We start from the raw sequence: 19439 nt of genomic DNA on the forward strand, positions 1-19439 counted from the left end.
AAACAAAATAACACAAGGGTTTTGCAGCCAGGGGCATTTCCTGCAGAGTATACTGGTACACATGACACAGAAGAGGGCTCTAATCCGATTGGAATTGCCAGGCACTAATGTAATACACACACACACACACACAAAAAAAAGAAAGATTATCAAAAGCTGATTAAAAGCCATCCAAACATTACAATCGAAGAGTAGGGATTAAATAAGAGACACGATTTAGAAGAGGACTAAAGAATTTTTTGACCTTATTAATGATCTTTATGAACTTTTATGCAAAACCTTGAGGAAGAAAAATATATTTCAGTATTGGAAGCAATCTGTCACACTTAAGGTTTTGTATATTAGCAAAACTACACTACAATTAAGTGAAGGTATTTCAGCCTGGTTGGGGAGCAGTGGCAGTTGCTAGGCAGCATTTGCTCCTGTGAGAGATGCTTCTTTCTCTGTGCAACACAGAACCTCAGCCAGGAATACTGCCACCAATGGATTATTACAAGGCAGCTTACTGCCATCACATGGCATCTGCAGAGTGCTCAAACGGCTGCCTAGCAACGCCGCCTCTTTCTACTGAGTCATACCATCACTATGAAAATATTCATGTAAAAAAAGAAACAGATGCCTGAAAAGAAAGGTGATCATTCACTAGCAAAGTGAATTATTGCTAGCATCCTTCCCCTACCCTCCAAGACAAAAATAGAGATTAAGCTCAAAAATCATGAGCTGTTTAAAATACTTTTGCACGTCCTGGTGGCATGAGGTAGAACTGAAGAAACAAGCCAAAAGCCCCCAGCACTGTCCACTACCTTACCTGTATCAAGGAACTGATTTTGAGCTTCTAGCTTCACAGACATCTATCCTGGCTGCTCATCCCCTTCCTGTAAATCTACTCCCTCAGCTATCAGTCCATTCAACTTCCATTCTGGCACTATAGAAGCCCCTCACCAATACATCACTCCATCTACACAGGAAGTAAATGCAGCAGTTTCTTTTTCTCCCTTTTAAGCAGAGGTGAAGGTTGTTTCAGTTTCTGAAACAATTCTCCTTCTTTCCAATACCTGACTTGGAAAGAGGAGAGAAACACTGACCATACCACCCTCTGCACAGAGGAGCATGGAGCCATTCCGCTGCGCTCCCCAGACTGCAAATGTGAGCCAGAAATGGCTATGCTTTACTTTAAGCACTAAGAAACAAAATAAGAAACCAGTCAACTTTGGAATATCCTGGAGGATGGAGACGGCACCATGGCACAACCACGCCAGGCAATCTGCTTTACCATACGCACTGTGGAATCCAATATCCCTTAATTCACCACCACTGTTCCTTCACCTTTCACTGTGCAACTCTTGAAAAGTGTTTTGCTCTGTCTTCTCCAGAACTCCCTAAAAAGTAGCTAACCACAAACTAGACGCCTCCTTATCCTCCCCTTTTACAGGTTCTACCACCCTAGACCTCGCAAGAGTCTCCTCTCACTTCGTGTGCTCCAGCCTCCTAACCATTGAAGTGTCTGGACTCTCCAGCTGGTCAGCCCCCTCAGACTGCGAGATACCATGCTCTAGATGCAGCCCCAAGAGCAGCTCCCCCAGAGAAGGAAACTATCACTTTCATCAACATCCTGGTTATAGAGGAACACAGCCTGGTACGGCGGCTAGCTACAAGAGAGCACTGCTGATTCAGGTTCACACATGCAATAACATAAGGATCACCCCACAGCGTTCTACATTCTATCACATTTCACACTAACTACATTATAAGACTTCCAGCCCTCCCATCTAACACGCTAAAGTTATCTTGGCATTTATGTTCAGTTTGTACATTTCCTATGAGGAGGAAGAAGGGAATAATAGGGCAGATACCAGTATACCAGCTCCTGCACCTTAGATGAAAACTCTGTTGGCCACACAAGAAGTATTTGTGGACATCTGAAGACAGCTTACAAGACTGCTAAGAAGCCTTTGAACCCACACGCAAGAACTTTGACCTTTTTGGTCAACTATTTGCTACCAAAATAATAAAAAAAAGAAGAATTGTCTGACACCATTGAAGACACATTTTTTTTTGTGAGATCCAAAGAAATTTTACCTCTTCTAATCTTGACTTAAGCAAACATGCATTACTTAATGCTATCAACATCAAATGAAACATTGGGAAAATCCTCTTTTTCTCTTACTGCATCCTCCATCCAGATTGAAATAATTAACCTTATTTTTTCATTATTAAAAGAGGAATACTGTCTTGTGCCAGCAACTTGAAATGTAGTCACTTCAGAATTGAGAAAAACAAGACCAGAAGCTGCAGTTTAGGGCCTCAGTGTGATGAAGAAACCCGTTTTCTACCTCCACTTCCCCAGAGAGAAAAAAAAAGAAGCTGTTTCTGCAAGACCAATGCTTCAAAAGCCATCTTCCTTGGGGTAAAACCCTTAGACCACAGAGAGAACCAAATACTTCCCCCCCCCAAAAAAAAAAACAAACAAAACAAAACAAACAACAAAAAAACCACCCCACAAAACCGCAGAGCAACTTTGTTCATAATTCCAATGTACTCGGAAAGGCTGAAACGGAACAGCACGCGGACAGAATGGATAGCTGCAAATCACCATGCGCGTGATCGAGCGATGAGGGAGTACTACTGACAGCAGCGGCACAAACTGTTCCGAGCGGATGCTCAGCTGCATGGTCAGCAGACAGCAGGCCTAAGCACATCAGCTCACAGAGCTGGGTTTTCTGTGCCCTGGGCCAGCTCTTCCCATACTAAAATGTCATTGCCAGAGGAACGGGCAGTCAATGTAACCTTTAAATAAAACACAAACAAGGAGGTGACTCACCCAGTCACTCTCCGTGCAAGGGCAGGTGCACAGGTAGCACGCTGTACAGTCTGTAATAGCATGTCAGGGCAAAATTATCTCACAAAAATGTTGATCTTGCTTCACTAAATGCAGTGAAACTAGACTGTTGCCTCTTTGGTTTGTTAAAAATTGAGTTGCCAGTCATTCAGTGCGAACATTTAGGAAAAACACAACGAAACATCAGAGTTCAAACCACAGTTCTCAATAACGTTCCTTCACAATAATTCATATACTTAGGATTATTTATCCCACACTGGTTGACGCTTTCTCACTCGTGCCTACGCTCTCTGTCCATGTATATAATATAGCCATATATACATAAACTTACATAAATGAGAATATGGGCCCAGGTGAAGTGGACAACTTTACACAGACATTTTCATAGGCATTTTCCTCTACAAAGTAAGTGATAGGTGAAGGAGAAACATCTCCTCCTACCCTCCCAGATCCAGACCTAGTTACTGGAAACACACAGATGGCTCCCTATAGGGACTATTTGACATCACCTGTGATACTCTCCTATGAAAGGTTTTCTGCTGCCTTTACAACTGGTTCGGGTAGATCACACACCCCAGCAAGACAAAGGACTGTATGCAACCCAATACCCAAATAGGCCTACAAAACGTTACCTATTGTTTTCACGTGGCTTCTGCTTAATAGCTCTTCTTTCTCCAACATGTATGCAAGGCTTCATTTATCAAGATCAGAAGAATGGAAGGGTAGACATACTAAATTAACAGTTGGCATAAACACCTCATTCATAACCATATCCATAGGGATGAGAGTCCCCTGCTGTTCAAATATACAGAAACAAGAGATTTCTAGAACAGTAAACCCCCTGCCAAAGCACACTGAACTACGCTGTAGGACACTGGGCAGCTCGCAGACTCATAGAGAATATAAAATAATCCACCACTCCATCAGCTACCTACTGCCAACACTAATAAGGCTTAGTGCATAAGCTTCTTTACATTTTAACATCTAGACTAACTTATATTTTTTGTTTCAGAGAGTAACTGGTATCACCCTGCCTCTGAAAGCAGAATGATCTGCTCTTAATCACCAAGAGTTAGTTGGCACTGCTTGTCTTAAGCTTTTCTTAAGGCTTAATATCCAGAAAGACTCAAGAAATGAAAATGAAGTCAAACGCTGAAGAGGGACAAGAGGGAAGTCTTATTCTTGTAATAAGTAATCACCTCACAACTATACTTGAAAGCACTCCATTGGCTCAAACCCACAGTTACCAATCTTTCTAATACCTTTCCTAAGTTCTGACTGTTTAAACAAACACAAAAATATGTCTAAGAGGAAGGAACTACAGCTAAAAAAAACTTAAGGCATGCTTTCAGGATGTCAGAATTGATCAAAAAGTTCATTTTTGACATGCAGAAACCTGAATGAAGGTTTGATTTTAATATAAGTAATTTGAGTGAGATATTTCATTTCTTTGCCTTGAGGTTCAGTGAAGATAGAGGTTGTGAAACAGAACAAAGAAAAGAGTAAAATGTAGTGGTATTAAGGCTGATTCATAACCTTAAAACAATCAGCGGAAAGACTGTTGTCAATTGCAAAGGTTTTGAACCAAGATCCTACTGTATGCTTCCTTTTGCCTCTTCCTCACTGAATGTTACAGCTCTGAAAAGAACACGAACTCATTCCACTATATGAATTAACAAAAATTTCTCTGAGCAGGAGAGAAAGTTGTATCAGGCTCTTTAACAGCTGAATAATCTTCCAAAGACTTTCCATTCTTTGGTCAGTGTTCACCCACATCTGAAAAGAGCTCCCATTTCTCAAAAGAACAAATCTATGGAATGTGCATGGCCACTGACAACACTCGTTGCTGGAGGTCGTTGGGTGTTTACAGCTCTTCCATATAAGAACTATGTTCCAAATAATTGTTTAACATATTACTCAGAAAATCTTGTGTATCTACATGTCATTGTACATATGAAGACAAAGAGCTCCTCCTCATTCCTAATTATCCCCTTTTTGTCAGCTTTTAAATGCCACCAAATACATGGTACAGAATTTCCTAGACCACAAGTTCTGGTAATAGTCCTTACATGTTTCCCTGATGTCTCTATTGGACTCTGACTTTTTAAGTATAGAATTACTGCAAAGAAAGGCTTCGCAAGATAGTGAGACTCAAGTCCAGCTGAGCTCTGCCACTGACAGCAAACTAAGAGAGCAACCTTCAGAAGGATTAATATCAACTTTCCTCTCTTCTTCCTCCATACATCTGCAAACCACAACCTGCATCATCTCCCCATACTCACACACCAACTTCCTATGCCTTAAATTGTTCAAAAGAGAAAAGACTTTTAATTTTCCTCACTAACTTCACTCTGAAGAATCTCCCTTCCTGTCCTACAGGCTTGACAATGAATTTAAACTCAAATCATACAAATAAGAAATGCCAAAAGAATCACCTAAATTTTTGAAGAAGAGGAGCATTCAAGGCACATTGCCATATACCGTTTTTAATTGATATCTGCTGCATTAAAAAAAAAAGAAAGCAAAATAACATGTTCCTTGAACAAATACGAGAAGCCTAGTTTCCTACCAATGGATATTCACATTCCCATTCCCTCCATTTCACTGACAGTCCCATGACAAACCGAGTGCAATATCATTGGACTTGTAGTCTTTCACTACCCCTAGTACTGTTCCTGGGCACTCCTGTCTACAAAGCACCCTCAAATTCACTCCCGTGCTCAGGTAAACAGCTTCCCCTTCACATTCTCCAGCAAGCAAACAAAAAAGTTGTATTAGGAAGAGTCCTGCTAGAACCTTATTATCCATTCTTTTCAGGAAGTCAGTAGCTGCTTATCCGCACTACTATCCACAGGAACTCTAGTTCCCCACCCAGTCACCAACTTTCATTAAATCTGTAGGAAATGTATGCCTGAGACTGCCAACTCTCATCATAAGATGTCAGTCATTACTGGATATCCACCCTTAGGAAATCAATCTAAATATAAAATCCATTCTGCGCTGTGGATAAGGTCAGAGAGGAACCACTTTTGCCCCCATCCTATTGCCAAGCAGCTGAAGTCCTGAAAGTCTCAACTGAATATATAATATGGCATAACTACAAATAAATGGAGAAAATTCCTCTAAAATCATCAAAAGTTAAAATCTGCATTGCAATACTATCACTTCTTCCTCCAAGATCACACCTATATTCCCATACAAACCATGCGATAAATTGCTAAACACAGACATGTGATTCCTTGTCTTTGCAAGCAATTTGAAAAAACGTTTCTCAGCTTCATTCCTCCTGTATTTGGAAAGGTTCGGCTAGTTTCTACTGTAAATGTGTTTGCGGACAACTAGTATTTAGGTGATCTCAAACTAGTAACATCTTACAGATTAATTCTCATCCAGCTCTGCAGACCAGGTATTGACAAGAGTAACCACAATGTCTTTTGGCTAGCCTTTTCTAGGACAAATTAGCCAAAAGATATTAATCTCTTCCCACAGAACAGTATAGTTAATCTCCAAGTTATCTCAGCAACAGCAGAAATACAGATTTACACTAGAGTGAAACTAAAATTGCCCGCTACATAACATGACACCTCAGTAAACTTTCCTGTCTGTGATGAAAGCCTCCAATCAGGCACATGTTGGGAGTTACTCTTTTCCAGAGGCATTTCAAGATGTGATTCATTTCTCGCTCAGCCAAATAACACATATACATTTCCATTATGACCCCTGACTGACATATCCCTTTGTTCGTTCTTAAGTCCTAAAGGTAAAAAAAAGGCTCTTAGGAGCAAAACATTGAATCGAACTAAAAATTACCCCAATCCACAGATATAGTTTTCCTGACTAACAAGCAAGTCCCCAGGTATTACCACCACCTCCCAAAACAGCACTGCACAGGCGGCTTAGTACATCCTTCCATAGAGCTTTGGTTCCAAGACAGATCACTGAAGAATATCCTTAGTCACCTCCCTCCTGCTGCCAGACAATTACAGTTTCTGGCAATACGGTACAAAAGAGAAGATGAAATATATTATACATCCCATAACACAGAACCCAATTGCAATGATTGATATTGCTTCCCGGATTACCAAAGACAGACTTTTTCCTAATTTTTGGGAAGGACTTTTTTCTACCTCTATGAAACTTTTTGTTTTAAACCTGTAACAAACTGCTTCAGCGATACAGGGAAACCGCACTATCAATCAGCTCAAGCACTCCGTCTAGCAGCTGCCTTCTATGCACACAGGTAAGAATAGAGTAGTATGCCAAGAGACTTGCTGAGGGGAGGCAGACCTTTTGTTAAGTTTTGCAGTTTTCTATTTCCAAACACAAATATCAATTGGGAAATGCGCAAGCCAAGGATTGGTGATGGGGAAAAAACAAAATAAAACAATAAAGAAATCAAGATACTGATCAAAAAGCAGAAGCTGCAGCACAGAACTGTATCTAGGACATTATGACGTTCCATCCTTTCTTAGTAGGAGCACGGGAAATATTCGTTACATGTACTTGTGTTTATGGATTTACTTTTCATTGTTATCAATTAAGTAGTGAAAATGAAGAGAAAAAAGTGAATTTAAAATAAAACAATTAACAGATTTTAACATTAATTCTTTGAATAAACTAACAGGTGCTGCTTATGCAGGCAGGTTTTCTTCCTTCTCCACAATTTAATACGATCAGCCATACAAAGTACAGGATTAACTACATTAAAAAAAAAACAAAACAAAAAACTCTTGAGAACCACCTAAATGCACTACTTGCACAGAAATAAAGCAAAAGAAACTGACAGCCTGATGAAATACATAATCAGCTCTCACACATTTGCTAATTTTTAATTAACAGTTATATACTAAAGAGTTCTCTCTGCTTAGGTTTTACTTTTGACTCATTATTATTTAATACTTGCTTTAGAAGACTAATGTAACTAATCACTTTAATAAATATTTTCTTAGAGACATAGACTGCTTTTAAAATGCTAAAACACTAGAGGGCTAGAGAGCTAGTTATCTTCAACAACTGGATTAGAAATCCCACTAACTGTATTCCCAACTGGTCATCTGAAGCACCTGTGGAAGAACTGTTTGCTTTTCAACGGTGACCCCGAAGTTTTAAAAGTGTAGTTAGGATTCGGGTCACTGAACAGAAGTGTTTCTAAATAGAACAGAAGGGAATTGTTCACAACAGCTACTAGGCATTAGCTCCAGTAGCTGAGAAATACAATGAAGGAAGATCCATCAATGTTGTTAGAGGACTGTTTAACTTAATTATTTATTTAGAAATATCCTGAGCAATCTTTTAGTATTGTTGTTGCAGAAGTATACAATGACTTGTATGAGAAGCATGACTTGTATGAGTAGCGTTCTACAACCATAGCATTGAAAACTTCTTCAGCTAGACAGGCAAAGAGAACTTCAGGACCGCCAAAAAGCCACTGACTTTCACATCAGTATATTTAACACGTTCTCTTGCAGCCAAGAGTCCGTGCAGCTGTAAAGTGGTACCTGCAAAGGGGCTCCAGCAACCACCTAAGACATATCTTTGTCTTAAACTCTGCCAATGCAGAACAGAAAGCTCTTCTATATCCACACATTGAGAGAGGGGACATGGTGTCTTTCTGAAGGAACAGGTTCTATAACTTATCATCTCTGAGCCAACTACTTAGACAAGAAGATGATACAAATCACAATTTACTCTCAAGAGAGAAGAGCATCAGAATTAACTACTTTACATGATACTTTCCTTAATACAGACAAACAGGCATGTACAGGGCCTGGGTGCCCAGGCACACCTTTCTATTTCACCAGAAAGCTCTCTGTGGTATTCCAGTTGCAGAAATAACTGAATTGTTTCCCACCAACTGACATCAACAGGGATATAGAGTCTATTGCCTTAATCCAAAGGCACAGCAACACATTTCATGGTTTAAAAAGAGCACGAAGAAAACAAACAGGGGGTTTTTGGATAGACAATGGTCAAAATAAAAACAAACTGCTAAAGCCCAAGGCATAACCTCATACCAGCAATTCCTGTCAAAAAATGTATATTTGTACAGATTATTTAATTTGTGAAATCAGGACAACTTACATCAGACACAAAAAAAAAAAAAACCAACCCTCTTTTATTTTGGCTGGTGTACCTCCTAACAGTGCAACTTTAGGCCTACACCTTCTGTAAGCTAGTTTCTCCAAAATGCACAAAAATAACCACTCCAGTAAGCAATGACAGATCTACTTCTGAAAAACTAGTATTCTTCTCCCCACTTATAGTACCTAAACCCCAGACATAAACAGCATTTTTCACCTATTCACCTTCTCTGGAGGATTATCAACCAACTTCAATTACAGGAAAAGTAAGTAAAGCTACCCAGGAATAAAAAAAAAAAACTTGCCTAGAGATCACCAAAACTCTTAAGACATAGCCATTATCTCAGACCAATCTACACATGTGCTGTTTGAAAAAGAAAAATGAACATCATCAGAATATTCTTAGACTACAGAATATTCACTGAAGTAACACTTGTTTTTATTCACTACTCTCTCTTTCGGATGCCTCTTCTAGACTTGTTCACAACCTGAATGGAGATTTTCTTTCTTATCCTCCCATATGTCTCCATTAAAAAAAAAAAAATAGTTCACCTACTTTTTCATTAAAGTAGAATACGTATTTTCTTATTTGAAAACATGAGCCAAACACAAACAAACAAAACTCTGACTATCAAGCCCTGCAACACAGCAAAGAAAAATGACAACATAAACAGAACAGAGGAAAACAAACAAGACTTGAAAAATGTATATTTTTTTCCTGAAACATCTATTACAATTCTATCAGCAAGTTTAGTACTGGGACAACAGAGGTGGTCTTTCACCAACAGTTAAGATATAAGCAAATCCAGATACTTTGTATTCTCTGAACATCCAGCTGAGACCCAACAAAGCTTCTTAATTTTATATCCTCCCAGTGACAGACAAACATAGCACCAGCACTGTAAGTAACGGCTTTCTTGTGTTATTTTATGCCACTTGTGTATATTGCCCTACAGTCAGAGGTTCTCATCTAGCACACTGTATTTGATTTTTTTTTTTTTAAACAAAAGTGAATTCCTTACTTCTTCTATTCATTATGAAGAAACATGGAACGTATTAGGCAAAATATTTGATGCACAAGACGTAAAATTAACAAAAAGTACTGATACATTTTGTTGTTGACCACATGCTCAAAAAGTGTTGTAAATATTAGTGGCATGAAGACTTCTAATTGCTCAGAAGTCGACTGTCAAAATCATACTTTAACAGTATAGATTAAGATAATTTTGTAGCAAGTGTTGTTTACATTTTTTAAATATTTCCAGAAACTGATCATCACTACACACTGTGGAAATTAAAAATCAGTAAGAACAACTGATAACTGTAAGTTCAATGAAGCATTTAGGTAAGTAATGAAGGGAAGCCTACCTACTTCTATTACTATACAAGTCAACAGTTTAAAAAAGACCAGAATCAAAACGAACAAAATTGAAGTTAAAGAAAGTCTGCGTATTCCTTCCATTTCATTTGGCTCCTGCTCTTGTCAGAAACGACTGCACACTAAAATTGAAAAAGACAAAGCCACCAATGACGCTCTCTCAGACCGGAGCGAACAAGACCCAGGATGCCAGTGAGATCTGATTTACCGTAAGCACCGACAAAACAACGCGCGAGCCGCTCCGAACGAACGCAATGCACCAGGAGCCCCGTCCGTCGCCCAGCCCGTTCCAGCACAACCCGCCGCAGCCCACGCACCCCCGGCAGCCCCTCCGCGCCCCGGCCCCGCAGCAGGTGCGCCGCCGACGCCCCCTAATGACACCGCACCACAACCGCTCCCTCGCCCCAAACTCCCGGTAAACAAGATCACCGCAAACCACAGATTAAAGCGGAGAAGAAAAGGAATCGCACGCTTAAGTCGATTAAGGGCTAAGCGACTCGTTGGCTGATTATTTGTGCCATCCGGACCCGGGCGCGGGCTCCGGAATTCCACTTTTTTTTTTTTTTTTTTTTTTTTTTGACGCCGCGGAAAAACTCGGGGCAATAACCCGCAGCACCGCGCACGCAGGCGGGCTGACCGGATGCCGGGCGATGCGGCCGGCAGTGGCCGGCGCGGGCAGCGGCGAGGCCGGCACGCAGCGACACCGCCGGTACCCGCTCTGCCCCCCCAGCGTCCGCGGCCCCGCAGGGGGAGCCTCTGCCCTCTCCCCCCACCGCTCTCTACCTGCCGGGCAGTGCGGAGGGGCGGCGCGGCCGGGAGCCCGCGGAGCCGGCCATCGCCACCCCCGCGCGGAGGCGGCCGCGGTGCGGGGGGGAGCAGCCCCCACCCTCTCATCCCCCGGGGTCCGGGCGCTGCGGGGAGCGGAGCGGGGCGGGGGAGGGGATGTGGCAGCACCTACCCACGCCGTATTTCTCCTCCTCGGTCGGGCTCCACATGCTGCTGCGGCGGCAGCCGGCCGCGGATCCCCTGGGCAGAGCGAGGCGGGCGAGCGCCGCTCATGGAGCGGGGGCGGCTTCTCCTCCTCCCCCTCAGCGGGGGCGCTGCTCCGCGGCCGCCGCGCCGGCGGCCCCCGCCTCACCTCGCCGGCGGGGACTGCGCTGAGGGTCCCTCTGCCGCTGCCGGGGGGGCGGGGGGCGACCCCCCCCCCCGCCCTCCCGCTCGGGCAGCAACAGCCGCCGCTGCTCTCAGCGCCCGGCGAGCGCTCGCCGCCGGCCCAGCGCCTCTCCTAGAGCGGCCCCGCGGGCTCCTGCCCTGCCGACGCGGCGGAGCTCGGCGGCCCCGGCCCCTTCCTCGCCGCCGCTACCGCCACCGCCGCCGCCGCCGTCGTCTCCACCGCCGAAAGACTCGGGCTGCCGCGCCTCCCCCCTCCTTCCCCGCCTCGCTCCCGGTGGGGCCCGGCGCGCATGCGCGGCTCGCACCGCCTCCCCCTCGCGGCCGCACGAGGCGCGCGCGGGCGCGAGGCGCGGAGGCGGCGGCGCGTGGCCCGGGGCGCGTGGAGGGGAGAGCGCGGCCGCTGGCGGGAACCGCAGCGCGAGGCGGCAGCCGTGCCCGCCCTCCCCCCCCCTTCCCCCCCCCTTCCCCCCCCCAACAAACCCAAACGCATGAAGGTGAAATTATTTTAAGAAAAACGGAAAATGTTTTAAAAGGAGCATGTTTTAAAAACCAGAAAAACCCAAATTCAGTCCAGGTGAAGAGGAAAAAAAAAAAAAACAACCACCAAATAAAATCTGCACATCTGCGCCCGTGCTAGAAAGGCCGTGGCTGCGCACCCTTCCGCAGGCCCCTGCCGTGCGCAGAGGGGATGGCCCTGCTCCGAGCCCCCGTGTCCCAGTGGGACACCAACATTCCTCACTCGCTCGCTAACACATTATTTCAAACACTGAAAATGAAAGTAAGCATACTCAAACCGTTTAATTAAATATTAGTAAAATCTGTTATTTCTACAATTTATAATTTTTATAACCTAAGTGAGACCAGCATTTAAGGTTGGTATTTGAGTAGAAATAGAACCAGAAAATGGTGTCAGCACTCTAACTGGTGCCACCATCACCCCTTAGTGACAGCAAAATTTGTCTAATACTGTCATTAAAAAAAAAAAAAAATAAATTATAATTTCCAAAGCTTCTAAGGAGCCGGCAAAATTTGTACAGTTGCACAATGAACAGTTATCCAAAATTTGAAGTAGTTTTTAGATTTTTGTCTCTGAGTTGATCTTTCATTTCTACTCTTTCCATAAAACCTAAATTTTCAATCCTCACAGCAAATGAAAGCTGAAACATTTGATTCAAAACTTTTCCTGCAACTGAAATTTTGATCACTGCAAATAATTCTGCCAGATTAGCGTTTTTTCTACAGTCAGAGCCTTCTCAAAGCTAAAGGCAGCAACCAACACTTTTTATACAGCATTTTCAGAAACTTTTGTAAATAAATTACGTGATGTGAAGTTTTAGGATTACACTAAACTTTTTAATAATATAACTTCAGATGTACCCACCACTTTTTATAGAATATCTGTTCTATCATTATATAATAAAACAGAACGAAAGCCATCAATTTGCACTACAGAACTTAGGTTGCTGTGGAAACCTTGATTATTTATTTTTTTTAACATGTGCAACTTATGTTTCAACACTGAACACAGACAGCTTTCTGTTTGGTTTTTGTGTTTGGTTTTGGGCTGTTGGCTTTTGCTTTCCTGTGTAGAGTGCAAACAGAAAGCAGCCAAGAAGTAAGCATGTTTGTACATTATTGATGTAGAAAAAACGACTTATTCAATCACACCTTAATTCATATTCACATTTAGGCATATATATTTACAACAGCTTCATTACCTTCCTTCCTGAGGCACTCCCACAGCATGCAGAAATAGCTTTTCGAAGGGACAAAAACCTGACAAAGTCATTGGGTTGCATCTTTGGAGACAGGCTGCTGCTGGCGTTGAGAATTTGTTTTTTTTTTCATATATGTATATTTCAATAATAAATACCTCTTAATCTCTTAGTAGTACTTTTGGAGCAGAAAACCCGTGCAGTGACAGGGACTGGTTAATTTGTGCAGCTCTCTGCCTTCTCGTCCCACTTCACGGATTCTTCTTGCTGCCAAGTTGGCCAGTAGTGAAACAGATACTTTTCCTGCTTAAGAAAAAATACAGCAGAGCTTTTTTTTTCCAAATACACCCATGTCCGAGTTGACTTTTCGCATTGAAGTAATACAGAACGAAGGTGAACTTGGGAAGTGAAGGTGAGGACTTTGCGCGGTTAGATAAGCTCTGAGAAGGACACCAATAGCTGACAGAATGGGACCTGCAAGGAACTAATAGTTCTGTTTAAAGAGAACTCTGCCGTTTGTATTTCCTCATCATGGACATATAAATGATAGCATTAACAGGTACAGCTACATCAATTATAGTTTACTGTTATTTGAAATGTAGTACATATTATTACCTATTTCTTCCTACAGCTGTTCAGCACTGCTGCTGGTGATACCTATTTTCAAACAGAGAGTCACTAGAGGGGCATATGACCCACTTCAGAAAGAAGAAAAAAAAATAATTCAGTATATTTTACTGTGGAGTCAGTGGAATGCAAGTTTGCATAACAAAGTTACCAAATATATTTACACCTGTTCCTCTGATCTATGCATTCACCAGTTTAATGAGTCTCCTATCACCTCTACATAAATACCGATTGCTTTAGTAAATATTCTTAGCTTAAGTGTCGCACAGAGCAAACATCTCATCCCGCAGAGGAGGCAGAGGCACTCATCTCCCTGGCAGCAGTAGGTATTCAGGATCATCCATGTGCAAAAGAGACAGACCAAAGCAAACAGCGGCTATTGCGCGGGGCTGCAAAACAACTATTTCTTCTTTTTCCTCTTTCAACAGAGCTCACTCCTGCCAGCCTCGATATTCATACTATTCCATAAAGCATGGGAAAAGCATGCAGTAGTATTGTGCAAACATAAACAAAAAATTCTGAGGGTTATATGCCAAAGTTGTGTCTTTCTGGAGCTGTTTTTATTTTTCCTTATCATAACGACTGCACATTTAAAACCCACCACCACAAGACTGGAATTCAGTGCCTACTTCATTAGATTATTTTAATAGTTTGAAGGTTTTTCTTAAGAAGTTTTAAAAATTAACTTAAGCAATCAAACTAAATTTTCAAATTTGCAGTAAATGTCAGAGCTCCTACAAGAAGAACTTCTGTTGATGGACACCATGGGTCCCAAACACCAATACTTTGCAGAGAAAGGTGGCGTCCCCTTGCAGAAGTCTTCTGAGCTGCCATTCTGAGTCTTTGTCACCAAGCTTCTGTGTTGCACCATACAGAAATAATGGCAGATACACACTTCAAGACCGTATTTAATTGAACAAGACGAGTCAGGAGGAAAGCACTAATCACTTTAAATAACACTGTTAAAAGTTACTTAACGACCACTGTGTATAGGAGCTGTTATGTCAGAAGTAGTGCGACTTGCTTATGGTTAAGTTACTGCAAACACAATTGTCCCCATCCAAACAGAATATGCGTTAATGTTTAAGTCAGTATTAATTAAAATACATTAGACAGTTCATCTTATATCATATCTTGCCATAATATAGATGTGATCTGAAATTCAGCTGCCTAGGGAACGGAGAGATTTGACACAGTTTCTTTCTCTTAAATAGATCAAGGGAACTGCAAAACCCTTTCAAACGCTCTGCGAGGGACAATGGAAGGTTAGAGTGCAGAAAGCAGAGAGACTTACACCTCCCTGCAAGCACTTTTTTTTTCAGTTATCTCAGCCTTAAGGTATCACGCAACATATCACCCTCCTGCCCTCTCTTTCAGATAAGAGCATCCCCATACCTTACCCTTTCTCCCCATTCTCAGGGCTATAGTTGCTGGTACTTCTACTTCTATTATTACTTCAAACTTCTGTTTTAGAAACACGGCCCAGAACCCCTGCTATCTGTAAAAAAAAAAAAAAATTCAGGGACGAATTTTAACTCCCTCTGACAGTCAATTTATTTGATTAAGTTACCTCCTTTTCTACACTTGAGGTTCCAACTTTGCATGTTTGTTTCTTTAAAGTCCCATATCCTCTCCCTGTTAATAAGACGGTTTAAGCCATTAAACAACTTGACTTTCCCATTAAATTATAAATTCCTCACCTTGCAGGGAGAAACAAAAGGATACAAAGCAAATAGACTCTATCACCATCTCCGACAACCTCGCAGGTCCTTTTGAAGCACCAAGTGTTTCTCCTTTGTGCCTCAAAATAGGCATTCACATGTCTCAAGGACTGAGCTGTTCTTCCTTTAATGAAGTAATCTTCTGAAACTTTTAAGCAGCAGGTCTCAGCTTTTGATGTACAGATCCAAATTATATTCTTTGTCCTATTGCACAAGGCTATCTCATGGATTTTTTCCTTACAAAGGAGCAAACCATCACAAGTCATCTAAATGCAGCAAATGACAGCAGTTTTTCCCTCTAGGGAATTGCAGTGTTTGTGCCCCACAACTTCATTCACCTAATTATTCTTTCATCAGCACAATTTCTGATTAGTGCTCAGGATTGGGGGAGAATTTTAAAGGCCATTATTCTTAAGACTCTTTTTTTTTTAAAAAAAAAAATTAATTCAGAATGAGCTCCTTATAAGCAAGTCTGCTCCCAGCTCCCAACATTTCTCAGAGTGGCAGGAAAGGAAAGCAGACCCCTATACACCAGGTAGCATTTCCAGCTTGCAGTTAAGTAGTCACTCCGTTGTCTGTTCCTTACTGAGTGCCTGAAGTAGGAGCTCATGACTGAACGCAACCAACACATATCTAACTTTATCATGTGAGATGTAGGAAACACAACTTTCTGGTAATCCTAGGAACGTCTCAATTACAATAGTTCTGCTGTTCCATTCCTTTAGTACCAAAATTGTTCTTTCATGCAAACTGGAAGTTGGCAGAAAATATTCCAGTACATGCCTTGTTTTTCATGTAATCTTCTTCCGAGCGAAGGTCATCTAAAGTCATTGGAAGCAGAGAAAGAAGTACTTTCTAATGCCTCCAGAACATTAGACATTTGGAGTTAAGTCTCACCTAAAAAAAAACCCAGAAAAACATCAACTAAGAACAAGTAACACAACTTCCAGTTACAAATATAATGCTAAAAGTTACTTTTACTCTATGTGTAATATTGCTTGAAAACAAATTATAAAACCAGAAAAGACCAGGACTTGCATAAGGACAAGTACGGGTCAAAGTTGTTAAACCAACATATCACAGTTTGTAAGTTTATACGTTGCTTGCCAAGAAGGTATCTGGATTAAGTCAGTTCAATAATTGGTAAATTTTTTTAGAGAATGGACTGAGTAACAATTCAATACCAATAGCATACATCAAGTACAATTACCAAAAATTCACAGTGCAGGTGGTAATTATTTAGTCAGCTGGACCTTTATTTAAAATAGATCACAGATTATACTGAATAAATATTTTCCTGATACTAAAGAAAGAGTATTTTGTGCTTCAATTAGTAAAAAAGGAAGAGATTCATTTGAATCTCCATGTTTCATAAATAATTCAAAAATTTGAGAAAAATACTATTGCAGCCTCATTTTCACGTATCCCTAATGTTCTCACTACAGCAAATTACCTATTAAAAGGGTGAGAAACCATAAAATGTTAATTAGCACTGTTGTGATAAATTGATACCTTTTCCTATTAATTTCTTTTAATGCTCAGGATATAAGAAACCCTACCAAAGTAATAATTAACTCCTGTCTTATTTTTTGAAATGAGAGTTCAGAAACATTTGTGAACATGTGAGCATCAGTTCACATTGTGAACATGCTTCTTGTAAGTACGCGGGTTTTGGTCTTTTTTTTTCATTTCTGACCTTATGTATTTCTTACCATATGTCTATTTATTGCCTTGAAAGAGATCTCTCTGATGCTAATAAATTTATTCTATTGAGATAGAACACCAGAGAACTGGTTTCATCACTCATGGAAATGCAACAGGGATGCCATTCCAGAGGCTGCCTTAATGGACTTTAGCTATCACTTAATCAATTCCTAGCCAAATCTCTACAAGTGAATGCAGAGTTTTGCTGGTTTGTTTTTGTTTAAGTGCTCTCTCTAATGTTATTGCTTTGTTTCAGAGACAATTGAACATTGGTTCATAGAGAACAAGCTAACACACCTCCAGGGATTAGTGGCTGAGGACTGAACAGTTCTACATCCTTATTTACAGACATTGTGTTGTTCTGTTTAAAGAAAAAGTGAGCAGATATATTTCATTTTGAACTGGCTGAAAGGTCAAAGCAGGAACATCATCTTACTAGCGTGCCTCTGTGTCTCTGTTCCACGTGTTAGCCACAGCAGCCTTACTAGCGAATGAAATATGGCACGGGCGCTATTTTCAGAAGACCCCCTCCGCGCAGGGTTGGGGCAGCGCACGTGCGGGCACGGCCCGTTGTGCCGGGGCGGAACAGGCTGCGCTCCCCTGCCGAGCCCGGGCGCTGTCCATGGTGCTGCCGCGGCAGGCATGACGGCACCCACCTGCTGCTGGCCTGGGCTGGGCTGCGGTCAGTGACCTACTGCATTCAAGGGTTCAAAGTCTTCCTCTGTCACACAGCACTTTAAGTCAAAGGACGTGAAACCCTACTGTTTCCATACTGCAGCATTTCTCTGAAGAGAGTACGGCTATGTTGGTCAAGCCATCAACGCAAGGACCAGCTTTATATCTGGCCATTAGCTTTTGATCTGCACTGAGAATAAGTTGTTATCTGGATATCAAATTAGCACTAACATAAACAATTAGGAAAACTGGAATTTATAAATACTGAAATGGATAATTTGAAGTCATGCTGGATCTACCTACATTCATCCCATTTCTTTCTTATAGGAATGCTTGTGCGCACAGTTTAGCTGCGGGCACACTATTCCAGTTCAGCTACTGAGAAGAATGATTACAGAAATATTCAGTCATGGCAAGGCGCTCAATACCCAATAAACACTGTTTAACAATTCCTACTATTGCATTGTCCATATTAATTACATATTTACATTAAAAAGATAAACATTCTATATAACTGTAAAATTATCTTGATTATTTTTATCTAAATTCAGCATTACATATATGTATATTCAAAATAAATAATGTAATTTGATAGTATATATAAGTATTAGAAACCTTAAAAAAATTAAGATTAGCACAATTAAAATGCAATTATTTCAATTGATAGCCAAATCAAATTTCTAACTGCTAGCATCATGTGCCTGGAGTGAGATTCTCCACTTAACAAGTAGATGACAGTTAAATCTTCATATGAGCTTCAGATTCCAAAATAAATCTGAAATATAATCCCTGTGAAAGACATTATAATATTCTTATGTTTAAGAGAAAGAGATACCTTCTACTTGTGTTCCCAGCATCCCAAAACCACTTCAGTCTTCTATAGAGCAAACTTTTGAAACGCATGCCTAAATCACAACTACATCCAAACACACTCACATGTGTCACTTAGGTTAACTGGAAAAAAAAAAAATACTTTTTTGACTAACTGGAAAAAAATTGACTACTTGAATCTTATTTTAAGAGCTTAGATCTATGTAACAAAACCCAGATCTTCTTGAACAGAATAAAAGAAGGTAGAATATTTTGTTACCCGATGCATCAGAGCAATTAGTCCAGTATAACAATGACACAGACTGGCATGCCTCTGAGTTAAAAGGATGAAGTTACTGTAAATCCGTCCAAATACTTATATCCAGCTCTGAGAGTGAATCAGCACAAAGTGACCAGCAACTGATTCATCTAAATAACAAAAGCATGAACACCTCATCAACCATCACCACAAGGAAGTAATCAATAATTACAAAAATACACTCTCCCGCTGTAATCAAACTGGCAAAGAGCTCTTAATAAATCCAGCTATGTTCTACTCGGAAGCAGAGAAATAGAATTAGATAACATCCACACGTCTCCTCAATGGTCTTGAATATTCACTCTTCCTTAATAGTGATCTTGACACCTTAACAATAGAATAAGTACATTTCTGATAGTTGTGCACCAAGCAAAAAGGATATGGATTCAGGTCATTCG

General features: G+C 41.1%; 1 protein-coding gene across 10 annotated transcripts in view; it reads right to left on the minus strand.

Annotated features, from left to right (window-relative positions):
- Positions 1–11337, minus strand: part of DOCK3 (dedicator of cytokinesis 3) — a 211565-nt gene extending 200228 nt beyond the window's left edge. For all 10 annotated transcript variants that reach the window (XM_086755630.1, XM_086755629.1, XM_086755634.1 and 7 more), the window contains exon 1: positions 11256–11337. In XM_086755630.1, the coding sequence (XP_086611756.1) occupies positions 11256–11292 (37 nt within the window). In that variant the 5' untranslated portion in view covers positions 11293–11337. The remainder of the gene's footprint in view (positions 1–11255) is intronic.
- Between the last annotated feature and the right edge of the window lie 8102 nt (positions 11338–19439).

Source organism: Chlamydotis macqueenii, chromosome 10, assembly GCF_036417535.1.
Source record: "Chlamydotis macqueenii isolate bChlMac1 chromosome 10, bChlMac1.mat, whole genome shotgun sequence".
Taxonomy (NCBI): Eukaryota; Metazoa; Chordata; class Aves; order Otidiformes; family Otididae; genus Chlamydotis; species Chlamydotis macqueenii.